We start from the raw sequence: 27,647 nt of genomic DNA, 5'->3' as shown, positions 1-27,647 counted from the left end.
ATTCCCTCAAAATCCTTCAAGTCTCCTCCAAATCCCACAAAATTCAAGAGAAATCCTCAAAATTCCAGGAAAATGTTACAAAATTCCTTCAATCTTCTCAAAATCCTACCAAACTCCAGCAACATCCCACAAAATCTCCAACAATTTCCACATTATCTAGGAAAAATCCCTCAAAATTCTTCAAGTCTCCTCCAAATCCCACAAAATTCTGGAAAAGCCCCACACAATTCTCTAAATCTTCTCAAATTTCTACCAAATTCCTGCAACATCCCACAAAATCTCCACAAATGTCCACAAAATTCAAGAAAAATCCCTCAAAAATCACTAAATTTCCTCAATATCCCACAAAATTCCAGGACCATCTCACAAAATCTCCACAAATGTCCACACAATTTAAGAAAAATCCCACAAAATTTATAAGCCCCACAAATTTCCAGAGAAATCTCACAAATCCCCTAAATCTTCTCAAAACCCAACCAAATTCCTGAAACATCCCACAAAATCTCCATCAGTTCACAGAAAATCTAAGAAAAATCCCTCAAAATTCTTCAAGTTACCTCAAAATCCCAGAAAATCTCACAAAAATCCCTAACTTTTTTCAAAACCCTACCAAATTCCACCAACATCCTACAAAATATCCTCAAATATAAAAAAAATTCATGAAAAATCCCACAAAATTCCCTAAATCTCCTCAAAACCTTACCAAATTCCAGAAACATCCTACAAAATCTACACAAAGGTTCACAAAATTCCATGAAAATTACACGAAATTTCCTAAATTGTCTCAAAACTCAAAACATTTAGCAAATGCCCCAATTTCTCATCTCCTATTGAATATTTTTGTTTTGGAGGCAAATTAAAGTGAGATGCATAAACTTTTAAAGATATCAATGCCATTGTTCTTTGCCCTTTTTGAGCAATCTGTCGAGCTGTCCAGTCTGCCTTTCAATTCCCTTCACAAATTTTGGAGTTTCCTGATTGGTGTCCTTTGCAGTGCACAATTGCTACTTGTTCAGGTTTTGTATTGCTTTTATCAATTGCAGGACTGCATCTTGATGTTTAATGTGTGTACCTTGAGCAGACAGCAGTCTTCTTTCTTTCCACAGCACTCTGTGGACATGCACTACTCCAAAGCATACTCTGAGCCAGTCCAGATGTTTCCCCTTTTCCCTTTACTCAATTCTAGTGCTCTGCTTAAGGCAACCAGTTCTGCCCTCTGGGCAGATGCATTTGCTGATAATGCTTTTGCCTCCACTATTGCACTGACTGTTGTTACCGCATATCCAGCGTATCTGGTCCCGTTCTCCACCAAGCTGCTTCCATCTGTGAATAGCTCTCACTCTGCTTGCTCCAGTGGGATGTCTTTCAGGTCTTCTCTTGCCAAATAGGTGTCCTCTATTACTTCTACACAGTCATGCTCTAATGGGCCTTCTTCAGTTGTGGCACCCAGGAACAGAGCTGCATTCAAGAGGTCAGTTGTCTTTAGTGTGACATCATCCTGCTCAGTCAGGATTACCTGGAATTTCATCATCCTGCTTGGAGATAGCCAATGGCCCCTCTTTTGTTCTAAAACAGTGCTCACCATGTGTGGCACAGAGACATCTATGTGTCTACCCATGGTGAGTTTCCTGGCTTCTTGTGGCAGCATCACGCTGGCTGCAACTGCCCGCAGGCATGAAGGCCACCCAGCACTCCCCTTGTCAAGCTGTTTGGAAAAGCAGCCTACCGGCCTTTCCCAGCTTCCCAAACCTTGGCTCAGCACTCCCAGTGCTAGGTGTAGTCTTTCATGCACAAACAGCTGGAAATCTTTGGACAAATCTGGCAATCTGAACGCCGGAGCAGTTGTCAATGCCTCCTTCAGTTTGAGGAAGGCCTCCTTCTGTGCTCTGCCCCAGGTAAACGGCTGCGTCTTCTGGGCCTCATCCAGGGCTTTTGCAATTAGTCCATAGTCCATGATCCACAGGCAGCACCACCCTGTCATCCCAAGGAAGACTCACAGCTCATGCACGTTCTGGGGTTCTGCAATAGCACAAATAGCTTGAATACAATTAGTACCCAGCTTACATTGCCCTGGTGAGATTTCACATCCCAGGGAAATCACACTCTGCCAGGCAATTTGTGCCTTTTCTTTAGACTCCTTATATCCTCCCATTCCCAGCTGATCTCAAATTTCAATTGTTACCTTTATGCAGGTTGTTTTCTCTTCTGTAGCTATCAGTATATCATCAACATACTGTAACAGCAGGTATTGTTTTCTCAGTACTTGCCCGTTCTCGGTCCAAATCTCCAGCTCCTTCCCCAGCTGGCTTCCAAATAGGGTTGGACTGTTCTTGTATCCTTGTGGGAGTCGTGTTCAGGTGAGCTGAGTTTTCCTTCTATTTTCTGGATTTTCCCATTCAAAGGTAAACAGTTTCCTGCTTTTTTTGTCAAGGGGTGTGCAGAAAAAGGCATCTTTTAAATCAAGTACAGTAAACCATTTCTCTTTCTCTTTTATAGATGTTAACAATGAGCAAGGATTAGCTACCACTGGGTAAATATCTTTAGTTGTTCCATTTATTGTTCTCAAATCCTGCACCAGTCCTTATTGGTCAACACAGAAATTTGGGCTCCAGTGTTAACTACAAAAGTAAAAAGTGGATGTATAGGACCCACTATTATGGAGAAACAGCTCAGACTATTCAGCCTAGTCTTCACAGAAGTATGGAGAACATCGTTTATTTCTATCTTCAGCACACTTTTATAGGGTTTTACAGGGTCCCTGGGCTAAGCAAGTTACTCTTGGTTAATCCACACAGGTTTACATTTTTTCTCTTATACACAAGGATATTGTTTTGCTTCATTCTCTCTGCTTCAGGAAAGTTTCAAGGACATGAGCCTTTAATATCACGACTTATACCAAAGGCTGGTTTGTGCAGACAGGCCTTTACTAAAATATCATGCCCACCTTCTGTTCAAATATTCTCTACACACTATTGCTGTAATCAGTATGTCTCCAGTTTTGTTATCTCTAGTGAGCATTTGAAATAAAAGCAACCTCTGCCTCTCTGCTCACCCAGGAGAGGCAGAGTTCCCAGTTTCCCTGATTCTGAGGCTCTTTGGGCTCCACTCCCAGAAGCTGAGAAGGAGACGGCTTTGGCTCACAGCCCAGAGCCTGTGGAGCTGTGCTGGGTTATCCAATGGAGCATTCCATACAATGAACTTGGGACAGTGCCAATTAGAAACAACTTCACTCAACTTTGAAGTGAGAAGCCATCTATTACCTTGCTGGGGACCCCCTTCTTTATCTCCAGTGACCACCAATACTGGCAGTGAGAGATTTCTTTTCTCTTGTCTGGGTTTTCCTTAAGAGAACCAATGCATCTAACACCTTTGCTTTCTCTGATTTTTCTTCTGCCATTTTTACAGGTCCATCATTTCTACTGGAATGAATTAGCTCTTTTGGAGGGTAAATTTGATTCAGGAGAGGGGTTTCCCCCTCTTCTGTTTCTTTTAGCGAGTCAGCATTTTTGAATTTTCATCCTGGAGGGCTGCTCACAACAGATTGATCTTACTCTTTTCTTCATTGAATTGTTTTTGCAAAGTTTCAACTAGGTTTTAGAAGGAGTCTATTCTAGTTCTTTCCTCACTTCTTTGCTTAAAGCCAGTTTCTAGAGCTGCTATAAAACAAGCTCCCAAAACTGAGCAGAGTATAGTTTGATTTTTGCCCAGTTTAAATTTTTTTTCATCTTGTAAAGAACACACTCTATCAATCACATTTTCCAAATTAAATCAGGAACTAAGTGCCCACTTTTCCCCTCTTGGAGAAGGTCTGGCATTGTGTTTTGCTAACAGAGCATAAAATGCAGCTTTAACTTCTGCACTGCCCTTTTCAGTCATTTTTACAAAGGGAAAACCACTACAGGGAGGTATAAACTTCAATTATACACACACCCACACCCACACCCACACCCACACCCACACACACACACACACACACACTGCTTTTTGCTTCCCTGTGTGGGTAAAAAGACCAAATCTGCTTGGGAGGCACTCTTTCAGTTTAAAATTCTGATTGTCTCTTTGCTACACCAAGCACTCAAAATTCATACACACAACAACAACAAAAACATTCCCACCCTTTTGCACTAAGAGATCTTTTGTGAAATTCTGCAGACAGAGCCCTCAAGTGAGTGTGGGGTGCTTTTCACCTCGGCGTGTGCAGTTTGTGGGAAATTTGAGTTGCCCCCCTTGCTTTCTAGACACCGCTCACTCTCTTGGGAGTGTCGGGCTGGGTGCGGCTGGAGCAAAACATCTTTCCCCTAATACAGACTGCACAACAAACCTGCAGCCCCTTCTGTCTGTCAGAAATCCTGCCCGTGACTCCAGTTTAAATGCCACGATTCGCTAACGCCAGTGGGAGTCGCGAGAAGTTTCTTTGATCTCAGAGGGCAAAAAGGACACAAGGGATTTCAGTTGAAATCACAACAGCAATAATGTACATTTATTTTAGTGATAACAAGGGTTATGTGATAGAGGAGAGGGAGTGAGAGAGGAGAAAGAAAACAAAGTAAAGAAAGAGAGAGGTTATAGGTACCAACAGATGAGACAGTGTCACAGGGGTCTTTTTCCATGGGGAGATCTCACCAAAATCAATTCAGCCTTATGTAATTCTTCCCCAAAGTGACCTTGTTTCCAGTGTGCTAAGAAGCACCCCAAAGGAGAAGTACCTGCTATGAGAGCATTGCTGCCCAAAACCCCTTTAAGCTTCTCCATGTCACAACTACAATACACCACAAATGCCAAACCTGCGACGCTTTCGCAGTCGTCTGACGGACGGCGCCCAGGCAATCCCAACAGGAATTCCTTTAGCCCAACCAAGCGCAGCTTTTGCTGCGTCTTATTGGCAGGCACCCAAACCAAAGTGAAAGCACCTTACCTCTTCTCCTGGGGACGCTGTGAGCAGCGCAGACGGTCGCGGCCGATGGGCTCCCCGAGAATCCCTCGGTGCCGGCTGGAGCAGGATCGGGTCGCGAGCTCGCTCAGCAGCACTCACAAGGTCCCATCTGGGTCACCAAAATGTTAGAGTTCAGGAACACACATCATCACACAATGATTATATGCAGGTACTTTATTGAAGAGCTCTGGGTGTCAGGGGTACACAGACCCAAATCTGACCCATCTTGGTTTTGAGTTGAACATGTTTTATACTCTATCGTTATACAACTTACATATTAATTATTAAACTTACATTGTTCCATTGTATGCATTGTTTTTACCCAAGCATGGATTTCTCGTGATCCCACCCCAGCCCCCTAACATTGTTCCTCATGTTCTTTAAACAATAATTATATCTAATCACATCTAACAATTCTATCATTTATCATATATTGATTACACAGGTGCAGTTTCACATGATCTTTAGCAAGCACAAGGCCTAACATTTCCAGGGCCTACTTTTCCCAGGGCTTGCCAAGCCTAACTTTCTTTCTGAGTTCCCGAATTTCCTAAGATTTTAAAATGTTTTACGATCACCTCCAGACACAAAGAGTCCTGTCTGAACAGTCACAAAGCTACATCTATTTTTAATTTTAATTTTTATAAATTTTTCCAGAGCCTGCTGGCTGTGTTCAAGGTTTTCTCCCTATTTCCTCCCTAGTGCACATTCTCCAGGAACTCTGCTTTTACATCCTTTTGCATTGATTAAAGTTACCTGCAATGACCAGTCAATCCAAACCATGGGAAAACTTGAACTTCAATGTGTACCTAGGCAAAATATTTACCTCCCACATCTGAAGCCATGAGCTGCCAAGTACTGTCCCCACTGTCATACCCTGTCCCCTGGAGGTGTGCTGATGCCATTTCAAAGGGGTTGCCAATGAAAACAAGTTTGAATATTTTGGTAGTTTCCACATTGGCATTCAAATCCTTGACTAGAAAAATCACAAGTCAAGATTTCTAGGATTCTTCCATACCAAAGCTGTCATTCTCACCCGTGATTTTAGAGTGTCTGAACAGTCAGACAAGGTTTTAGTTTTAGACTCTAGAGACAAAGTCCCTGCTGTTCGGCAATCCCATTCCATCAGCATATAGTCCTGATGATTCCTTTAGGCAGGAGCAGCAAAGGCAAGAATGAGCCAAACAAGCTGTTCCTGTGTTCTCATGTCCTGCACAGCAGTAACTGGGAGTTCAAGAATGGATTCAGGAGACAATGGGTGCACAGGGAGCCACCAAGACTTTGGGATGCTGAAATGGACCAGCCTGGTGCCTGTGCCCGGGCTGCACCACGCTGAGCTCCAACTGGACAATCTAACAATGGTTGAATGGACACACCATGGGCCACTGGAGACTCCTACTCCTAGTTCTGTGAGCTACACTATTCACCTGTCATTCACCAGATGATGTTTTCATCTTTGCTTGAAATCCAGGAGAGGAAAAGGTCAACAAGGAAAAGTGTTCTCCCAATTCTAGTGACACCTGTGCCTGCACACCACCTGTGCCCATGGCAGGGTGCTTGGAGACTGGATGATGTTGATGCTACTTTGCAACACCAAGTGCTCAGGGATTCTGGGATTGCCCAAGTGGAGAGCAAAACTGAGCCGTGTAAGTCCCTGCTTTTTTTCAGCACATGCTGCTTCTTCCTTTGTTCCAAGCAAGTCCAGGATTTGGTTTCATGTGTCTTTAAGGTGCCTGGACAGATGAGAGGGAGGGCAGCTGCCCCATCAGACTCTCTCTCTCTCTCTCTCTCTCTCTCTCTTTCTCAGGATGGTGCCAGTGCCTCTGCTTTGGGGCACCTGAGTGTGGAAGGCGAGCTCGCCCTCAAGCACGGCCATCCAAGTCAGTCACGGGCACAGGCTGCAGCTGAAGCTGGCAAGCGTTGCTGTGAGGCTGCAAGTGAAGAGAAAGCCATTGTGGCCAACTCTGCTGAAGCCTTTTGCCAAATCAAAGGCAATTGTGCCCACAGCCTCCCCCTGTTTGGCACCCGGCTGCTGCGGACGCCTCAGTGCGCAGGTGCCGACGTTGGGGCTGCTGCTGTTCCTGGGCACACTCTGCTGCTGTTTCTGTGGGCTCCAGAGCCGCTTGGGCAGCAGCCACTGGGCAGCCCTGCCAGAGGAGACATCGCCACCCTCCCCATGGTGGCAGCAGCTCTGTGGGCCCCGAGCTCTGTGTCAGGAGGGCCTCGGTCACAGCAGCGTGGCCTGGGCAGCCGTGACGGCCCGGGCTGGCCGCCAGCCCTGCCTCTGCCCACTGCCCCTTCCTGGAGGCACCCAGTGGCCGTGGCCTGGCAGCACCCCCTGCCCTCCATGTCCCCAGCCAGTCCAGCCTGGGCACCTCGGGCTGTCCCCACCCTCCCGCTGGGGTGGTGTCCCAGCCTCCAGGCCTTCTGCTGCAGGCCTGGGGGACATTTTGGGGCAGCACCGGAGCAGCCGGGTGTCAGGGACCAGGCGGCTGCCCGGGGGCTGCTTATGGCCTCTGACACCCAATTCCTCAGGGCTTCCCACCACCCCGGCTCCTCCAGGGCCTTCTGTCCCCTTGGAACCTCCTGCCACCCACTCCCTCACACATGCCCCTCGTGCCTTCCCACTGCCTTGTCCCGTCTGGGCCTCCGCAGCCCCTCATCCCTTCACGGCCTCCCAGCACCCCCGTGCCCTCAGGGGCTCCCCCAGCCTGGCCCGGCAGCAGCGCCGCAGCCCCACAGGAGCTCCAGCAGCTCCTCAGCCATCACGGCACCAACACACGGGCAGCAGGACACAGATGGCGCTTCCTGCCTGCCACAGGGCTTGTGGCTTCAGCACAACCACCAAAGGCCAAGGGGCTTCTGGCCATTTCCCCTGCACCACTGCATGCCCCGGCAGGTTGCTGAACACAAGAACCCTTTTCCCTCTCTTCCCCTATGCCCCGCACACCCTGGGCAGCAAAAGAAAGGTCTTGGGACTCTTGTGGTTTATAACATATCCTATATTATTTACATACTAGATGGAAACGAAACGAAGAAAAAAACAATCTCTATGAAAAAAAAAATAACAGATGGCCCATGTGGCCCCAGAAGACAGAGCCTCTCAGCCCTAACATATCCTATATTATTTACATAGTAAAAAGAAGAGAAAAAAGGAAAATAACAACCCTTATGAAATAAAAAATCCTGGCTGGCCCATGTGGCACCAGAAGACAGAGCCTCTCAGGTCAGCGCTGAGCACATCTCCAGCAGCGCAGCCAGCCCAAGCCTGACAGACGAGGCCGTGTCCTCCATGCCCTGAGGATTTGGTCTTCCATCCTCTGGAGAATGGAGTAACGGGCACTCTGGATGGCCCGGAGGACATACAGCGTCTCAAGTGCCAGGTCTGACACGGCACAGCTTCTGTCCTCCGTCAGGCGTTCGAGGGCTGCAAGAGAGACGAACAGAGCCACGGTCACACCCCAGAGCTGTGGGGGCCCAGCGAGAGCCCCCTGCCAGGGCCATGCCAGCCGGCTCTTGCCTTGGCCAGGAGGGAGCAGGGACCAAGGGGGTCAGCCCGAAGCTGCTGGCCACAAATGCCCCACGTGGCCCTGAAATCTCACTGTGCTCTGCCCACGCCGTCCCTCACCGGGACAGGGAGCAGAGCCCTCCACAGCCTGGCCAGGGCTGCAGCTGCCCCCGACAGCCACCACTGTCAGCCTGCTGCCGTGGCTCACCTCTGCACAAAACCTGGAGCTCTGCCTGCTGCCCCCTCAGCTGCTCCCCGGCCATCCCTGAGAACATAGAGCCTGTCAGGGTCCCAGCAGCACAGCTCTCTGCCAGCGGCGCTGCCAGCCCTGTGGCCACACGGCCTCCTGCCTCGGCAGGGCTCAGCCCGGGCCCTTGCCGCATCCTGACTCAGCCCAAGGGCACGGCTGCCAGAGGCCGGCAGCAGCAGCCCCGAGGGCAGCCGGGGCTCCAGGGCGCCGGGCCCGGGTGCCGCTGCCGGGGCAGCAGCCGGGGCTGGGGCCGAGCTGCGGCGGGGCGGGGAGGGAGCCCGGGCTCGGGACTCACCGATGACCCTGATGGCCGCCGCTCGCAGGGTCTCCTGTGGGTCCTGAAGGTACTGCAGGGCCCGGCGCAGGTGCTCGGCCAAGGGGATCCTGTGGTCGGCCAGCTGGAGAGAGCGGCAGGAGGGAAGGGTTGGCGCGGGCTCTGCCCTTCGGCCGGGCGCTGCTGCCTGCGGCCAGTCGCGCCCTCCCGTGCCCGGCCAGCCCTGAGGCCCGGCCAGCAGCCGCTGGCGCCGGGCTCTGGAGGGGGCAGAGGGCCGGCTGCTGCCCGGGGAGCCGCGGTGCCGGCCCGGCCCGCAGCCCCGCTGGGCCGGGGCTCCATCGGCACCCGGCTCGGGGCCACAGGGGGCTGGAGAAGAAGCCGTGCGGCCCCCGGCTGCAGCAGTGGGCAGGGGCACAGCTGCCAGCCCCACACACTGAGCACCGGGGCCAGGGGGCTTCTCTAGTCTGAGACTGGGACTTCCAGCCGTCCTTACCACGAGCCTGGCAAACTTCCACAGCTTCTCCTTCCTGACAGCTTTTTCCAGGTCTGGCCTCTTCAGGAAGTGAGCCGCGCGAAGGAGCGTTGTCCGAGAGGCCTGGGGAGCAGCAGAGAGCCGCAAATGGCCCCACAAGGCAGGGCACAGGAGTGTCCCAGTGCCAAGGGCTGGAGGAGGCTGCAGCCTGCAAGCCTGCGTCAGGGCAGGAGGCAGCTGAGCCCCCTGCCAAGGCGCAGCAGCAGCCCAGGAGTCCTCACCTCTGCCACATGCCGATTCTCATCTTGGCAGTGGAAAAAGAGTGGGAGCAGGCTCTGGTACACTCGTTCCTTCAGGGGCTTTCTTCCTTCTTCTCTTCCTTCTTCTTCAGCTGAAGACATCACTCTTCGAAGGAGAAACATGGAGAGCAGCTGCACCTGGCTATGGGGCTGTATGAAAGGAAGGAAGGAAAAATGACCTCATCATTGGCTTCTTGTGGCCCACATTGGCGCAGGCCTGCAAATGCACAGGGCACAAAGTGTCCGGGCAGCAGGCAGTGGCCGTGGCTGGGGCACAGAGCCTTACATTGTCCAGGAGTTTCAGGAGCGGCTCAGCCAGCTGCAGGGCCCTGCGCCAGGATATTGGGGTGTCTTCATCTGTGAAAATATGGCTCAGGAGAGCAATGCTCATCCTGGCCACGTCACTGTCCAGGTCCCACAGGAGGTGCACTAGTCTTCCTGTCAGGCTCTGAATTCTTTCGGCCTGTGCAGAACACAAGGGTGTGAAAGCCCGGGCAGCTGCCGCAGGGCCCAGAGGCCAAAGGGCTGTCCCAAAGCACTCGGGCAGCTGAAGCAGGAGACAGGAGAGCTGCGAGGAGCTGCCTCAGCGCCCAAGGCAAAGGCCAGCCAAGGCCAAGTGACAGCATTGCCCAGCCTCATGCTGCCCACACGGCTTCAGCTGCTGCCCCCTTCTCACCATGGAGGGATGGTCCTTTAGCAGGAGGAGAGCCCTGAGAACCTGGTGATGCATCTCTGTGGAATTGTACCACAGGTACTTATACAAGATCTCCATTAGGCTGTCACCACAGTCACTCAAGTCCAGGCAATCTAGGAGCTGAAAGGCACAGGGCAGTGAGAGGGGAGCCGGCCAGCAGGAGCCTGGAAGTGCGTAGGGCTGGGCCCAGGTAGCAGCACAGGGCACGGGTGCTGTCCCAGGCAGCTGTGGCTTTGCCAGGGGACAGGGCTGGCAGGGAGCTGAGCGAGGTAGTGCTGGCCATCAGGCTCACCTCCACAAGGAATGCCATGGCAGAGACATCCCAGAGTGGCAACGGTTTGCTGAGCACCTCAAGCAGGTAGCTTAAGATGCCTTTACACAAGTGGGCGGATGCACGGCGCATTACCCTGGAAGGCAGAAAATGGCAGAAAGAGTCTCAGCAAGGGCGTGAAAAACCTCTCCCAGGACTGATGGACACAGTTGTCCTATTGCCCCAGCACCCTGTGAGGGTATTTGGGCCCTTGAGATGTGGCTGCTCCTGGGCACCCTCCTCTCACAGCCTTTTGCAGTCTCCTTGGCCATCCCTCGGTGACGAGGCCCTCAGGCCCATGGCCACGGGGACTGTGGGGGGCATCCTGGTCATGGGGCACAAATGTCAGAGGCAGTGGGGAGAAGGGGGTCTCACCTGGCCAGCAGACCCATGGCATAGTGGTGGGTGTCAGCACAGAGCAGCGTGTCCCAGCCACGCTTGCGTTCCATTGCCACCACCACATGCTCCAAGTGGAGACTGCAGAGCAGGGCCTTCAGGGTCTGCACTGCAAACCTGTGTGCACAGCAAAGCCCAGGTGACGCTGGGAGCGCTGGCTCTGAGGCTGGGGAAGTGGCAGGGACAGGAGGAGTGGCATGGAGCACCTGTTGGGGCTGGTGGAGAGGCCGTGTTGCTCCTGGCATTCCTTCCAGAAGGTATGGACGTCTTCTGTCATATACAAAGTACTGAAGTACGTTTGGAAGAGCAGATGCACAAAGAGGCGGGGGAAATAGACTGTGAGGATCTGTGGGCAACAGGGCCCCTGGAGGATCTTCCACATCACCAGAGTTGCCTGCAGAGGACAAAGCAGCCCGAGACAGCGCTCAGTGCCGGGGCGTCCGTGTGGCAGGGCCTGAGCGTGGCAGGGAGAGGCCGGGGCAGATGCAGGGGGAGCAACGGGCCTGGTGGCCCTGAAGCTGCCCCTAGGCCAGATTTGTGGCCAGTGCCTGAAGCAGGGAGATGCAGTGGGGGAAGGAGGTAACAGAGCTGCTGGAGAGGCGTCCGGCCTTGCGGTGAGCAAAGGCCAGCTCCAGAAACTCACAGTCAGGGAAAAGACAGCCGTCTTGTCCCCATCAGAGGTGCCCAGGTTTTTCTGCGGCCAGCTCCCCACCACATTGATGAGGAGCGGTGTCACTTCCTCTGAAATCCAGGGCGAGAGCAAGATGGTCGTCCACATGGCCATAGCAGCTCTGCGGGGTCAGACACAGCACCGTGGGCTGGGCAGCAGCGGGGAGCTGAGCTGGCCGCCAGCTCTGCCTGTGCCCACTGGCCCTGAGCGGCAGCAGCAGCCAGGCAGCCCAGCCCTGTGGGGACAGGCCCCTGAGGGGCAGGCTGGCAGCACGGCAGCAGGCTCGGGGGCCGACTTTGTAGCAGGGCTGGCAAAGGGAGCAGCCAGAGGGCCCTGCAAGTCTGTGTTGCTCACAGCCCTGGGCCGGGCTGTACAGGGTGATGGGCTGGGGAGCCCTGAGGCCTCGGGGCAGCTGGGCCCCCTACCTGTCACACGTTGGGGCCACCCGCAGGAGAGTGATGGCCACATCATCGGGCTCTGCCTCGGCCACTTGCATCAGGGCCCAGTCCATCCTGTGCTCAGCAGCCTCATTGGCCATGAGCCACTGGTGGATGTACCTCACCACGCCGGGCACCTGGAGAAGGCACAGGGAGACTTGGAATGCTAGCAGAGGGAGTCAGCAATGTGCCCAGCTTCTTCCCCAGACAAGTGCTTCTCTTCCAGCCCACTGCCATGGCCTCAAAAGCTTCAAGTGAGCAGCAGGCGTGGCTTGGGAAAGCCAAGCAATTGCTGGAGGATCAAAGGCTGGCCACAGGCTGCTTACTTGCTCTGGATTGAAAAGAGCCGTCTCTACAAGCAGATCCAGCTGGGCAGCGCTGCTCTGTTCTACCAAGACCTCTGAGGATGCTTTGACCTCAGTGTCCGTAGGTCTGGTGTCTTCCTTGCCAATTCTCTTGATGTATTGGTAAAGAAACTGTAGGAGAAGGGCAGGAAGGCAGGGAAGTTGCATGGAGTGCTCCAAGTGCGGTGCTGGGCTGAGCAGTGCCAGCAGGCCCAGCGCAGGTGGGGATGGCTGCAGGTACCTGCGCTGCTCTGCGGAAGCGGCCACGGGCGGTGTCCTGCTCTTGTGTGCCGTCCATGGCTGCATCTGGCAAAGAGCAGCCAGAGCTGAGGGGCTGCGGGAGAGGCCGGAGAGCACAGCCCAGCCCTGCGTTCCCCAGGCAGGGACAGTCCCGGGATGCCCCAGGGGATGCAGCACGGCCACTGCTGCGGGGGCAGCCCCAGCCCCTTTTTTGTGCTGTCCATTGGTGTGTCTCCACAGGACAGTGTGGGATGGGATGAGATGGGATGCAATGGGATGGGATGGGGCCAAGATGGCCGCAGGCACCAGCCCTGTGGCCCAGCTCTGCCACTCACCCTCCTCCAGCGGCTGCAACTGCTGCACCTCTTCGGTCTCTGGTGCTGGGGCAGCTCCAGGGCCTTCTTCCTCGACCTCCTCCTCCTCCTCCTCCACCCAGGCCAGCTTGGGCACTCTTGGGGGTCGCTGCTCCCTGTCTTCTTTAGGACTCTCCCATCCTTTCCATAGGAACAGCACCAGGGGATGGCATGGCATGGAATGGGATGGGGCCAAGCTGGCAACAGGCACTAGCCCTAATGCCGAGCTCTTCAACTCACCCTCCTGTGGTGCCTGGAACTCCTGCACCTCTTCAGACTCCTGTGCCAGGACAGCTCCAGAGCCTTCTTCTTCCTGCTCCTCAAGCCAGGCCAACTTGGGCACTCTTGGGGGTCGCTGCTCCATGGCAGTGACTGGATTTATGGTTGCTTGCAGGAGAGATGGCTCGGAAAAGCTTGGAGTCAGCAAGTCCTGCAGTCGTGCCTGGAAGGCACCTGCAAGACTCAAGTCCTGGCAAGATTGCAAGACAGCAAGTCCTGCACTTGGGTCTTGAGGGCTCGTGCCAGAAGGACAGGAGGCTCCTCAACAGGGACTGTGGTCTGGTCTCAAGGGCAGAGACTGCAGGGATGGGCGACACCTCGGAAAAGCTCCGGGTCACCAAGTCCCACGGTCTGCCCTCAAGAGAACCTTAAGAAGGAAGCCTCGGGAAGGCCACAGGTCAGCAAGACCTGTGGTCTGGCCTCGAGGTCACCTGTAGTAATAGTGCTTCAGAAAAGCTCCAGGTCCGACACAAAGGAGTGCGCTGTGCGGGGGCTCCTCACAGCACCGCTCTGGCGCGTCCTGACCCGTCGCGTGCACCGAGCACTGTGGCGTGGCCCTGTCACCGCCAGCTCCTATGTCAGCACGTGTCACAAAGGGCCCTTTGACATCTGCTCCCGTTGCCACCATCCCACGGTGACCGTGCTGCAGCGTGTCACAAAGGGCCCTTGCACACCCTGCCCTCCGCCCTGGGGCCGCCCCCATCCCCTCCCCCACGTGGCCCAGCTTGGAAGGAATCCCTTGCCCAAAGTGTCTAAGACAGCCTGATGGGATCTTTAGGAACAGCTTGTTAGAAATGAAATGGAGGCAAATTTATCAATAAGAATTTTATTGAAAACTTTGCAAAATTTACTCATGCAAATGTCTCAGTGTTGAGAGACAGGTGTCTGCTAGGGAGGGCAGGAGCCTCCCTTGGAATGAAAAATGTAGACCCCCTCCCTCCAAATTATGATAATCCTGAAATCAAGGGGCTCTCAGGCAGAGATCTGGGGATAGGAATGACAGTTTTTTACTAATATTTATAACCAGGCAAACAAACAACAATAACTACAGCGTTAGCAAGAAAACAGAACCAGGGACCCCGTGACAGCTTTCTGGGCTGAGACGGGAAAGGATGGAGGAGAGGCTTTGTTTCACAAACCCCCTCGGGTTGGCAGTCAGTGCTGGTGCTCCTGCAGGGCTCTGAGGAACACTCAGCTGGAACAGCAGGGATGAGCTGAGATCCCGGGCCAGTGGCTGAGGTGGATCAGCAGCTCCGTGGCGGTGGCTGGCACTGCCACACGTCCCGGCAGGACAGGGGGTGTGAGGCCACCAATGAAGAGGGAAGAAGGAGAAGAAGCAGCAGCTCCATCTGGGTGATGGCGAAATTCCCTTCTCCCCACCACAACAACTCTGTACCCAAAGTGTTCTTCTCCGAAGCTGAAGAAGCCACCAAACTGTCCCCACCCTCCCCTTTTCCTGCCCCCTTCCCCCCCTGGGCCCAGCCAAACTCTTTATCTTTCCTCAAGCACCCACCAAGTACCCGCAGTTAAGTTTTCCCTGCAAGTCATGAGTAAAAATTCCACAGGCAAGCCAGAACTAAATAGAAAATAAAGGACACCGAACCCCCAACACCTGTAAGTTGTATCTTGAGAGTCAGACAGGATCTTTGTTTGCCAGAAACACCTCTGAAGTTTAATCAAGGCATTAGTCATCAAAATTATTTTGAAAATTTAAAGATCAAAGTAGCCAAAATACTCAATGTAACTAATTGCTGGGTATGTTCTCAGCTCAGGTTGGGAGGAATGGGGTTCCCTCGGAGGGCTCACCCTGTGGGGTGGCCAAAACTCTGTCAATGGGCTCTGACTCGTAACAGATCCAGTGCAGGGACACTCAGAGAAAACTGTGCTGTGGAACACAGGAATGCAATTATCAGTTTTACAGGATTGACTGAGATTTCCCTTCCGGAGAAACCAAGCCCTGTTCTAGTTGGAGGTCACAATGTGAAAGGATTTCTGTGCTTTACCATCACAAGCCTACTCATTCTTTTTCCTCACTCTCATTCACGTTAGGAACAATAATTCTGTTGTCCATGGAGCTGGCACCTTTTGAATTCCAGAATAATGTCCCCAAGGTCCTTTGCTGTTCAGCTTTACCGCGCTGTCTGTGGCTAACAAGGCTTGCTGGGGTCCTTTCCCCTTCGGCTGGAGAGGTGCTGGGTCCCAGTCCCTGAGGGACAGCCAGGCTCCTGGCTGGAATTGGTGTGGAAGTCCCTCAGGGTCACATCAGCCTTCACATGGAGCCCTGTGGATCTGAGCATTTTCCAAAGGGGCCGTTGGGGCAAACAGGGAGATTTGGTCTGGCAGGGTCTGTAAAACAATATCCCATCCCATCGACTTGTTCTGGCAGAGAACACTTGGCTGCAGGGACATATTCCCATTGTTCCTGCACAGGTCTCAGGATTCAAACAGTGTTGTCTTTGCCCAGAGCTGTTCCTTCAGCTGGCTTGGGAGGGCCATTTGGCCTCTGGACCCACACTCTGGCTCCTTTATTAGGACTGCTGGGTCCAAACTCTTTTTATCCACAAATGGAGGCAATTTGAAGTGGATATTCTTTCTTCACAATTATTTTTTCAATTGCGATATCAATATTTCTTCTACCTTGTCATGGGGTTGAACAATCAAATCTTGTTCACTATTGTTTAACAGACTTACTTCAATTTCTCCTTGATAATCTGCATCAATTCCTCCTCCCGTGACATGAAGCCTTTGCAAGGCCAAGCTCCAGTGAGCAGTTATCAAACCAAAGTGTCCTGGAGGAATCTGAATTCTTATTCCTGTATTTTAAACTCTCATTTGCTTCTGATTTCTCCTAATGAATTCCAGTGCATGAAGGTCCAGCCCTGCAGCCTCTGGGGTGGCCCTGGCAGGGGCCATCACACCCAGAACAATTTCCCAGGCAGCCCAAGTCTCACTGTCCATGGCTGTGTTTGCAAATTGGGTGCAGCCGTGCACACCCAGGGGTTTCCATTTCCCAGTGGGCCCATTGTTAAGGGCATGGAGCTCATCTGGGAGATGGGTTCTCCACCGGGACAGGTTCCCATCTCCTCATTTTATCAACTGCTCTTTTAACAATTGTTCAACCAATCCTGTAGCTTGTAGATAGTGTGATACATGAAAAACCCAGCAGTCTTAATCACTGTGTTTTTCACAGGAACAGACAAAGCATTCCACATCACAGCATTGCCAAACCCTATAAAAATTGCCAGTTTTATCCCTTCCTCCGTTATTCCTTGTATACAATTCACAAAGTTTACCATTGACATTTGGGTCTTTGCTAGTCCTTTTTTGTAGGGTATTTTAGTGTTACAGTGAGCAGCCAAAGGTAACAAATTGGAATTGTCAGCATTATTTCACATTATTGATTTTTAGTTATATATATAAATATATATTATTGTGTTGTTATAATTATTGTTGTTATTGCTATTGTTATTATTATTTTACTTGGACAAACAAACCTGAGCTAAAGACTAAAACCCTCTTCTGTCACTCCACATGGGAGCATTCCGAAAACAATTGTTCCTTCTGTTGGTGCTGTTAACAAAATCCCTCCTTGTCTTCCCAAACCCATGAGTTCTTTTTCTTTTTCCATATGCAATGTTTGGATGCATTTTAAGACATCCAGCGGTTCAGCCTCTTTTAACCGACTGCCCCACTGCTCGCACGGTGCTCCGACCTCAGCCCCACTCCAGAGCCAGTGAACTCTGGGGAGAGCTTCCCTTCTGGGAATTACAGATGGGACTGATTCCTTACATTTACATTTTAAAAGTGACATTTTGTTGTGATCTGGTTAGACTTTGCCTGTTTTGTTTCAGCAGCAGGCAGAGTCAGCACCAAAGGCACAAACACCACCTGAAGGAATCAGTGTCACTAACTGCAGCTCCAAGCAGCAAAAGATGACAAAAGGAGCAGCTCAGCAATGAATCCAATCATCAGTGCCAAAGATTGCCTGCAGGGATTAACAAAGATCCAGCACCAGTTCCCCTCAGACTTTGCCATCCCCAGATCCACCCATCAGCTGGGGAAGCTGTCACAGCCAAGGGCTGGAGAGCCACTCCAGACACTGGGAATTGCTGCAGGTGCCTCCAGCCACAGGTGAGGCTCCAACCCCGCTGTGAGAGAGGGCCCAGCTTTGATAGTGCTGAATAAACAAACTGACAGCACTTCTGGTGTGGGAACATCTGGTTTCATCCTCCTCTTGCGTCCCTGCCAAAGCCTGGCCAGGCCTCAAGGAGGAACCAAGGGAGTCGACCCTGACCATACACCCCAAACAAGGCCAGATGTCGGATTTCATGGCCTTGTCTGGCTTCTAAACACAGAAAGGTCAATCCATGTTTCATTGATGAGTGGATACATCTATCACAGTGTTCATGACCATGAATATTTCAGTAATGAGCAGATGGACAGGTAACCTTTGGCTGGAAGGTTCATTCAGAGATCACCTTTGGCTCAGGGCCTGTTGTTCAGGCCTCACTCAGGGCCTGTTGTGCCGACCTTGGCACTTCAGAAACGAGGGTTAGTGGGGGGCTTGACACTGCTGGGTGACTGGCTGGACTGGATGAACTCAGAGGTCTTTTCCAGCAGAATGGATTCTATAATACCAGGATTCTATCTGCTGCATTCAGCTAGGTCCATTACTTAGCAGCATTACTTTAGTCCAAAAGCCCCCTCTTGCTCAGCTCTTGTGGCCTGAGGCTTCAGCTCCTTCAGCTCCCGGTGCTGAGCTGCTCAAGCTGAAGGAGACAACTGGGAGAGAAGAATAAGTTCATTCAATTCCTTCTGGGACACGGAGAGGGGAAATGTGAAAACAGGAGCATTGTTTGGTGTGGCCTCCTCTCTGCTCTTCACACCTTTCAGTGCTTTGACCCAGCCAAGAGCTTTCTCCAGGATTCAATGAAGCAGCTGTTCCTGCTCCCAGCTCTGGCTCTTCCCAGTCTCTGACCTTGACTGGTTTTGTCCCTCTTGCTGTGCCCTCTGTTCCCCCAGGGGGCTGCCCCAGACTGAGGGATCAGATCCAGGCACTGCTGCTGCTCCCTCGGGACCAGCCCCAGTTTGGTTGTTGCTGTCAGTGTCAGCAGAAGCCGTGGCTGGAGCACCGGGTGCTGACAGTGGCCCAAGGCCCGGGGCTGGAGGGGTCCCTGGGCTGGGGCTGGGAGGGAGCTGCCCCTTGTTCTCCCTCTGCCTCCCGCAGAGCTGGGCCGGGCACAAGTGGGGCAGCAGAGCCAACAGGGAGCCTGCGAGTCTCTTGCAGCCGTGCCTGCTCAGAGTTTGGCCTTGGAGCTTCAGGTGGGCAAAGGCAGCTGCTCTGCTCCCTCTGCGTGTGCCCGTGTTCAGCACTGCTGCTCCATCAGTCTGTGCCCAGCAACGGGGAAAAGCCTCAGCCCTGCAGGGCCAGGAGCTGCCGGGCTCTGCCTGAGCAGCTCAGCCAGCGGGAAGGGAGCTGCTCCACACGGGAAAGAGGAGCAAAGGACATGCCTTTTCTAGGACATGTTTTCTGTAAAAAAAACCAACAAAAACAACAAAAGCAAACAAAAAAAACCCCCCCCAAAAATATGAAAGATAAAAATTACCCCCAAATGTGTAGTGAAAAATCTTCTATAACACTGGAGTAAGAAAGAGGTAACTGATCTTTTGAAAAAGAGAACTCAGCTTTGATTTTAGTTCCTTAGTTTGTTCACGTGCTAGTGAAAAGGATCCATTAGCTGCCTTCCTTGAGAGATTTTATGGATGTTTTCCAATATTAAGATATTTTACACTGCAGTTAAAGGAATAGAAAATTGAAATACATGTTCTTCATGACTGTGTCTTGAGTGTAAAAATTTGCAGTTTGGAACTTGGACCTAAATGATGAGTTCGGCGGGAGAAATGCAGCACTCAATATGAATGATCAGCAAGTCTCATTTATTGGTAACTCTAAAACCACTTATATAGCATCAATAATTAGGCTCATACAAAGTGTAAAAACAAGCTCATTATTGGATATTTTTATTTAAGGTCAACTCCACCTAATTCCACATTCCTGTGATCGCTCATCTATGCTGAATTCACATTCTTCTGATCACAGCGTCCTGTTCTCTGTTAACAGTTATCACTAAGACCTTCCTGACCTTGCAACATCTCACACCAACTGTACTCTATTGTCTCATTCTTTCCCAGCTAACTGCTGCATGGGAACATGACCTTTGCTCTCTAGCCATTCCTCTACAATTCCCCTGTTTTCTTTTTGTACTAACAAAACTGTAGAAGTAGCCCTTTTCATCATGTTTTGCAAGCATTGCAGTATGCAAGGAATAAACAGTAGCACAATCACAATGATCAATATAACAACAATTGCCATTTGTGCCAAATATTTTAACCATCCTGTGAGACCTAGGGATTGAAACCATTCCTCTAATGGATTTGTTTCCATGGTTAATATTTTCATATTGTTCTGTAGTTGTTGGAGATGAGCATGAGTAGACACTGAATGGTCAGAAATATTCATGCAACACATTCCATCAAAGTCTTCACAGCCATGGCCCTGTGCTAATAGTAAAAAATCAATAGCAGCTCTATTCTGCAATACAGCATGCCTAACACTCTTCATATCCAAAAGCAAATCAGACAAAACCTTTGATGTAATATTAAACTGTTTTCCTGTCCAACATGCCAGTCGTCGTAACTGTGTTAAGGCTTGAGCACTAGATACTCCAGGTGTAAAAAGAGATGACACAATCACTGTAGGACGTTCCCAAAGTTCAACCTGATCCTTGCATTCTGGCCCCAATTGGAACACACTTCTCTTTGTTCATAACCTGATTCTATTGGCTCCTCATAGTCGCTGTATAGTGGGTGCAAACAATGTCAATTTCCCAAAATAACAAGGCCCTCCATAAATGTTTGCTTGGCAGTCCTTTGCCATGCATGATGTCCACAGATTAGAAAAATACCAGGTGGTAATTGCAGAGGTGAACTGCTAGAATTTACCTTGTGAGACCAATTGCCACAGTATGCATCATTATTCTGCAAATACAGCAAATTTTGTGGAGAAATATTTGTACCATTTGGCCCATGAGACTTTTTTGCATGATTGTTCCTAGCCCAATTGACAAAAGTTAAACAATAATTGCTAGGGGCTGAGCCTAACAGTCTTAACTCTCGTGGCTCTGACCCGGTAACATTTAAACCTGTAGCAATGTACCAAATGTGAGCACCAATGGGATTTGCTGGGATTAAACCTGTGTCACAAATATTGATCGTGAATCTACCTGATGGAATTTCACATAATGTTTTGTTTGCTTCCTTGGGCATTTTCCAATTCTTTGTCCATTTTTTAAACATTGTGGCATTGAGTGAATCATCTAAAGGTGCGCCCACTAAACAAGTTCGAAAAGGATCTGAAGGGGTGGCCATTGAAAGGCAAAAATTATCCTGTCCAGTTTGATTGGCCCACATTATCCACATATTTTGTCTTTCATCAATGTCTATCAAGAGCCCCTCATTTCTTTTTATCATGGTAAACCACTACAACAACCGGATCAAAGATAGTCTCTTAAGGACTTTAAAAAGATTGTGGCAGTTCAGCCAGCACCTTGGCTGGATCCCATGGGAGATCTTGCTTCCCTTTTCTTTTACCCCTCTGCCTGGCCCGTCGATTTGTTTGCTTTGAACCACAGGGTGTTCCATCTTCTCAGCAGCAGGGATAACTTTCAGGGAAAGACCCTTTCTCTCCAGACTGCCGTTTTAAGAATTGCTCCCAATTTTTATTTTTTACCCCTGGAATATCACACCTGACCTGTGTAAGTGTTTTATGACAGTGTATTGTGGTAATTTCAATAATATACGGCAAAGGGGTATTAGGATGATAACAATAATTTTCTGGGTTTATCCCAAAAGCATAAATCTCCCACCATCTATCAGATCCTTTTTCAAATTGTCCTGTTTGCACATCTTCCTGTAATGCAACCTCAGTGAAATTTCTTTCAAAGTTGTAACACTCTGTACAAATCCCTCTTGGGGATCGACCCCACTTAGAATGTGCCCACCACTTTTCTTTACACACTTTACAAATGTAACATACAAAAGGATAACATTCACACTCTGGTACTGTATACAAGATTTGCATGTGAGAGTTCATCAGATCCCGTCTCTATGTTGATGGTAGAGAGCGAGAAGTATCTGCAGAATTTTCTGGATCAGCTGCAGGTAAATCCCTGGGATCAGCAGGTTTAGTCCATCGGCTCGGCACCCAGACAGGCCCTGTGGGGGTAGACACACAAAGATAACCACGTCCCCAATACAGTACCTTGCTGGGACCTCCCCACAGTCCTGTTTTTGGATCTTTATAGACCAATTGATCTGCCCTAGCATTTCTTTCTCCTAAACCCACATCCCATTTGTGACTACAAATATGGATAATAGCAAAGGCAGCAGTCCTCAACTTTACTGCTCTTTGAAGCTGCAAAAACAGTTCATATAAACGAGGATTTTTTACTTCCTTTATGTCTGCTTTTTCAATACGTTCACTCACTCCTGCAACATATAAAGAATCAGTTACCACATTAACAGGACCCTTAAACTGCACCAAAACCCAAACAACAGCGACTAATTCCAGAGTTTGTAATGTGTCCTCCTTTTGAGCTGGAATAATGTGATGATTCCATTGTCCTTCTGAATTTTGCCATGTAGCAGCAGCTGTGCGAGATTTCTTTCCAGCATCAGTGAACACCGTTGATGCCCCTGGTAACGGCACAAATGATCGTTTGGGCTTTTCAATCCAATTCTGCTGGCCTATCCTCAGTACTGACCACACTGCTGTTGTCAAGCAATGCTTCTTGCAGTGTGGAGCTGTGAATTAAATACTAGTCTAAAGTGTCCTTTTTTATTGGTATCTGAATTACAGCTGGATCTGCACCCATAATTTGTCACAATCACTTCTACCTTTGTTTTATTAAATCTGCTAAAATTTCAATTTTTTGAATTAAGGTATGTCTCTGTTGTAGTGGTGGTAACAACCACTCTAATACCCATATCTCCCCTGTTTTCTTTTGTTGCTGTGTTAAAGCACCCATGAGATGTTGAGGTCCAAACCATACAGTAAAGTTAATGTCCAAGTCTGGATCTTGCCTACAAACAACACCTGTCTGGATACCGTCCATTATTTTATTGAGAACTTCTTGTTGTTCACTGGTGACCTGTATAGGTGCTGTAGGATCGGTACCTTTTAACAAAGGTCATAAGGATTGTGAAAGTTCATTAGGAATACCCACAACAGGTTTAAGCCATTGTAAATCTCCTAGCAATCGCTGAGCATCATGAACAGTATGAAGTGACATGCTTAATGACAGTTTCTGAGGGGCAACATACTGCTCAGTTAAAGTCCCCCCGAGATATTTCCATGGGGATGACTGCTGTATTTTCTCAGGTGCAACAATCAGTCCATTCTGAAGTAGTTGTGTTTGAATGTCTTTAACTTGTTAATCTGCAAAAGGTTGTGACTGAGCAAAAAGAACGTCATCCATATAATGATAAATAATGGTTGTAGGCCACTGAACACGTAGTGGCTGCAAAGCATTATCAACATAAAGCTGGCACAAGGTAGGAGAATTACGCATACCCTGTGGTAAAACTGTCCATTCAAATCTCTTGTCTGGTTCTGCTCGATTTAATGAAGGCAAGGTAAAAGCAAATCTGCAAGTATCCTGTTCATGCAGTGAGATGGTGAAAAAACAGTCCTTTAAATCAGTTATTAACAAGGGTCAATCTTTTGGAAACATTGCAGGATTGGGCAAACCAGGTTGTAGCGCCCCCATTGGCTCCATTTGTTCATTTACTGCACGTAAGTCATGCAGCAATCGATATTTTCCAGATTTTTTTTTTATAACAAAAATAGGGGCATTCCAAGGACTTGTTGACAACTTTAAATGTCCTTGTTGATATTGTTCCAGCACTAATTGATGAGCTTGTTGCAGACTTTCCCTTTTTAAAGGCCACTGTTCAACCCATACTGGTTCCTGAATTATCCATTTAAATGGGAGTGGGAAAGTCCAAACAATGGCCTCTATTCCAAAGGGTGCTCATTGGTCAAAATAACACCGAGTTGTGACAAAATATCTCGCATTATTAGACATTGAACCTTGTCTGGTAATGGAACAATTGACAAAACAGAACTGATGACCTTCCCATCTAATTGAATCTGGATTTGTGGAGACTTTCTCGCTAAAGTTAAGCCTCCCACCCCTGTAACAGTAACCATACTGGACAACAAAGGCCATTCCTGGGGCCAATACTGTGGAGCAACAATACTTGAGTCTGTCCCAGTATCCAATATTCCTTCTAATTGGTGGGATTCTCCGTTATAATTGGGAACAACTTTTCGCTTGGGTCGAGTGTTTAAGCCCAGGGTAAGCAATGTAAGTCCTCCTGTAGAACCAAATGCACCTGTACCCTGTAATTGATTTTGCAATGGTGTCAATTGATGGGTATATTGTGGTAGTGGCACCAATTGTGCAATTCGCTGTCCCTTATCAATACTGGCTGGTGGTGCCAGTGTATATGCCATGATATATATTTCACCAGAATAGTCCACATCAATTACTCCAGGTAAAATAAACAGTCCCATTAGGCTAGCAGATGAACGTCCCAACACTATTGCACCCACAGCTTTTCCATTTATTATCACTGGTCCCATAATTCCCATGGGAATCTTGTAGGGCTGAGATGTCAATAAATCCACAGTCACTGAGGCTGCCAGGTGTCGTGGTTTTAAACCAGTAACTAAAAAATTACTTATTTCTTGTTGTGAGATATGGATTAGAACAAGAGCAAAACAGGCTTAAAACTTAAAAGGAATAAAGACAGTTTATTAACAAACTACAAGAATAAGAACACCAGAATAAACTTTCAGAAAACCCCCTTATCTTCCACATCTTAACTATTCTTCTGTACACATGACAACATAGAGACAAATAACTTTAGGACTTTGGTGGTTAAAAACAGTCTTAATTCTTGCTACAGTCTTTTCATCAGTCTTTGCAGAGAAACAGAAGTCTCTTTCTGTTAACATACGGAGTTTCTCACAAGAAAACTATTTTTCATCATAGTTTTCTATTTCTCTAATGCCAGCTGCCCAGAAATCTGTCATTAGATCTTCTCCTCCCATTTCACATCTCTCCGAGGTGTGTATGGGTCACTGAGCTTAGGGATTTTATTTTTAAGGATAAGTCATTCAAAGGCAGAAGTTTTCTTCATCTGTCTCTGTGAGCCTTCCTGGAAAACAGTTTTCTTTTTGCCCCTCAAAGCTTCAAAAACTTCACTCAAATCAATTCCAGCAACTCACAGTATCACAAGTACTCTCTCTCTCTTTTGCTCAAAACTTGCACTTTGAATAATCTATTCTTCCCAACACTCATCATGAATTAAAGGAGTCTTTTTATACTATTATTGTCTATCTCCATAGCTTTAACAGAAAGATATTTCAGCTGTAAAGCATCTCCTTATTCTCTCTTTCTTATTTAAACTTAACTCTTTTCTTCACTGTTTTTGGTGGTTCTATGATGTCTTCTCTATGTTGATTGTCTCTCTCTTTCTCTGTTTTTCTGAGAAAAGGAGTAATCTGTATGTTTATCCAGGTAGTAAAAGAATTAAAAGCTTTAGGAAAACTGCAAGAGTTCATGGTGTTAAGTTTCAGTCTAGCAGCTAAAACTGAAAACCAAGCTTGGCTGACGAGCGCTGCTTCTCTTCCCCCTCCCCTCCTCCACCCCGAGGCCTTGTCGGCCTGGAGAGGGAGGGAGGAGGCCGAGACAGAGCCTTGTTACCTCCTCAGAAGCCGGAAACCAAAGAGAATAAGAGAATTCTGTCTGTACTTCTTAAGGGGGTGTTTACAAGTTGAATTCACTTTTTAATAGTCAGATCTGCTGTCAATTCTTGGAAATGACTCATAATTGGTCAGGAGGAAAAACTCCCATCAGCCACCAGCAGCTTCAACTTCTCTTCTTTCTAAGCTGTCTTAAAAGTAAAGCTACCCTATGACAGCTCTCTTGTTCTCTTTGGTTTCTGGCTTCTGGCGAGGTAACAGGCTCTGTCTCGGCCTCCTCCCCCCTCCAGGCCGGACAAGGCCGCAGAGGGCGGGGGGGGAGAAACGGAGCCGGCCGGCCTGGCTTGGTTTGCAGTTTCTGCTGCTGGACTGAAACCTGACACCATCAACATCTGCAGCTTTCCAAGACTTTAACTCTTTTACTACCTGGATAAAACATACAGATTACTCCTTTTTCCCAGAGAGACAGAGAGAGACAGACAATCAACATGAAGAAGACATCATAAAACCATCAAAAACAGTGATGAAAGGAGTTAAGTTTTAGATGCGGAAGAGAGAATAAGGAGATGCTTTAATTAAACTGAAATATTTTTCTGTTAAAGCTATGGAGATGGACAATAGTGTTCTGAAAAAGAGCTCCTTTAATTCATGACAGAGTATATTGGGAGGAAGGGAGTGTTCAAAGTGTGGATTTTGAGCAAATAGTGAAGCGATTGTGATGCTGTGAGATACTGAAACAGAGGGAGAAGTAATAGTTAAAGATTTGTGGCCTTTTGAGAGGCAAAGAGAAAACTTCTCTTTCCAGGGAGGCTCACAGAGACAGATGATGAGAACTTTTGCCTTTGAATAACTCATCCTTAAAAATGACATCCCAAGACTCATTGACCCATACACACCTCAGAGTGATGTGAAATGGGAGGAGTGAACTGCTGACAGATTTTTTCCAGGCAGCTGGCATCAGAGAAATAGAAAGCTATAACAGAAATGATTTTCTTGCGAAAAACTCCATAGATTAGCAGAAGACTTGTGTTTCTCTACAAAGCTGATGAAAAGACTCTAGCAGGAATTGGGAGTGTTTTAAACACCAAAGTTAAAGATTTTTGTCTCTATGTTGTCATGTGAACAAAGGAATGGTTGGGTAGTGGGGGAGAAAGAGGTTTTCTGGAAGTTATTCTGGTTTTCTTATTCTTGTAGTTCTGTTAAAAAACTTTCTTTATTCCTTTTAAGTCTCTTTTGCTCTTGTTCTAATGTATATCTCACAGCAAGAAATAAGTAAGTTTTCTTGTAATTTTTTAGCTACTGCTTTAAAACCATGACATTTATTTGGTGTGTTGGCCGGGAAACGAAATTAGCAAATCTAAACCACAACATTGTGCTGCACCCCAGGGCCAGGCTCTGCCTCTCTTGGCTCTGGCTGCTGCTTCCAAGCTGTCCTCTGTGATTTGGATTTGCAAGCCACCTCTCTGACCAGCTTCCACTTTGCTTGAAAAATTCAGCACCATGTTGGGGGCTGAACAAGTCCCAGAGCTGGGGAGAAGGATTTGAGATGCAATTTGCATCCCAGAGTTGTTACAGTGGGGAAAATGTCACATCCCTCCTGTGCCTGGAGCTGCTAATCTTGTTGCAAATATTGAAAACCTCTTCAGCTTCTCTCATTCTACCTAAATTTGATGACTGCTTTGATTTCACACCTCTTCCATGCAGGTTTTTCCTCTGTCCTTGGCTAGAATTGTCAGGCCTGAGAAATTTTGTTGAGCCTTGGGACAGCTCCCATCATCTATCCCTGCTCCTAATGCTGCTTTGAATTCTCTTGGGAATGTGAGCATGAGGGAAACTGGGGGGACTTTAGTGAGAGGAAAAGTGAGGCACAGAGGCTGAAGTGCAAATGCAGAGTGTGCAGGGTCACCACAGTCTGCAGTGTTGTGGGGATTTGGGCCATGCAAACAGATGTTTCTTCTCTGGGAATGGCTGATTCCTTTGGTGTGTCTCCTCCTGAAATTGCTGTGCACCAGGGCTGGTGCTGGAGCTGCAGCAGCACAAAGTTGCCAGGGAGCCGTGTGGGAGCCAGTGGGAATCATTTCTTTGCTGCTTTGGATGAAAAGTTGTGACATGAATCTCAGTGTCAGGGAGGTGCCACGTTCATGCTGCTGCAGTGCCCACACACTGTGTCTGGAGACAGCTCAGGAGAAAAGGAAGAAAGGCCAGCATGAAATCCCATCTGCTACTGAATTCTATCAGAAAGTGCTTGGAGTGAAGTGTGTGAAGTGACTGGGGAGAGCTGGATAGAAGGGACAGCTCTGAGCAGTGTGTGGTACATCATCACATCCTTGCAGTGATCTTTGCACAGAGATGAAAAAG

At 48.9% G+C, this 27,647-nt stretch overlaps 1 protein-coding gene across 1 annotated transcript; it reads right to left on the bottom strand.

Moving 5' to 3' along the window:
- Positions 1-7,917: 7,917 nt before the first annotated feature.
- Positions 7,918-14,008, bottom strand: LOC147646172 (maestro heat-like repeat-containing protein family member 6). The gene is made up of 16 exons (XM_086873842.1): positions 13,421-14,008; positions 13,163-13,321; positions 12,829-12,893; positions 12,570-12,719; positions 12,232-12,380; positions 11,780-11,927; positions 11,343-11,530; positions 11,116-11,253; positions 10,723-10,837; positions 10,413-10,550; positions 10,023-10,199; positions 9,719-9,886; positions 9,459-9,560; positions 8,987-9,089; positions 8,650-8,706; positions 7,918-8,360 (listed from the first exon to the last, which is right to left on the bottom strand). Exons 1-16 carry the CDS (start codon positions 13,542-13,544, stop codon positions 8,161-8,163), a joined length of 2,181 nt encoding a protein of 726 aa, XP_086729968.1. The 5' UTR covers positions 13,545-14,008; the 3' UTR covers positions 7,918-8,160.
- Between the last annotated feature and the right edge of the window lie 13,639 nt (positions 14,009-27,647).

The sequence above is a fragment of the Cyanistes caeruleus genome, unplaced genomic scaffold, assembly GCF_971803275.1.
Source record: "Cyanistes caeruleus unplaced genomic scaffold, bCyaCae1.hap1.1 HAP1_SCAFFOLD_117, whole genome shotgun sequence".
NCBI lineage: Eukaryota > Metazoa > Chordata > Aves > Passeriformes > Paridae > Cyanistes > Cyanistes caeruleus.
The sequence above is the reverse complement of the archived record's forward strand: the minus strand, read 5'-3'. Positions and strand labels throughout refer to the sequence as shown.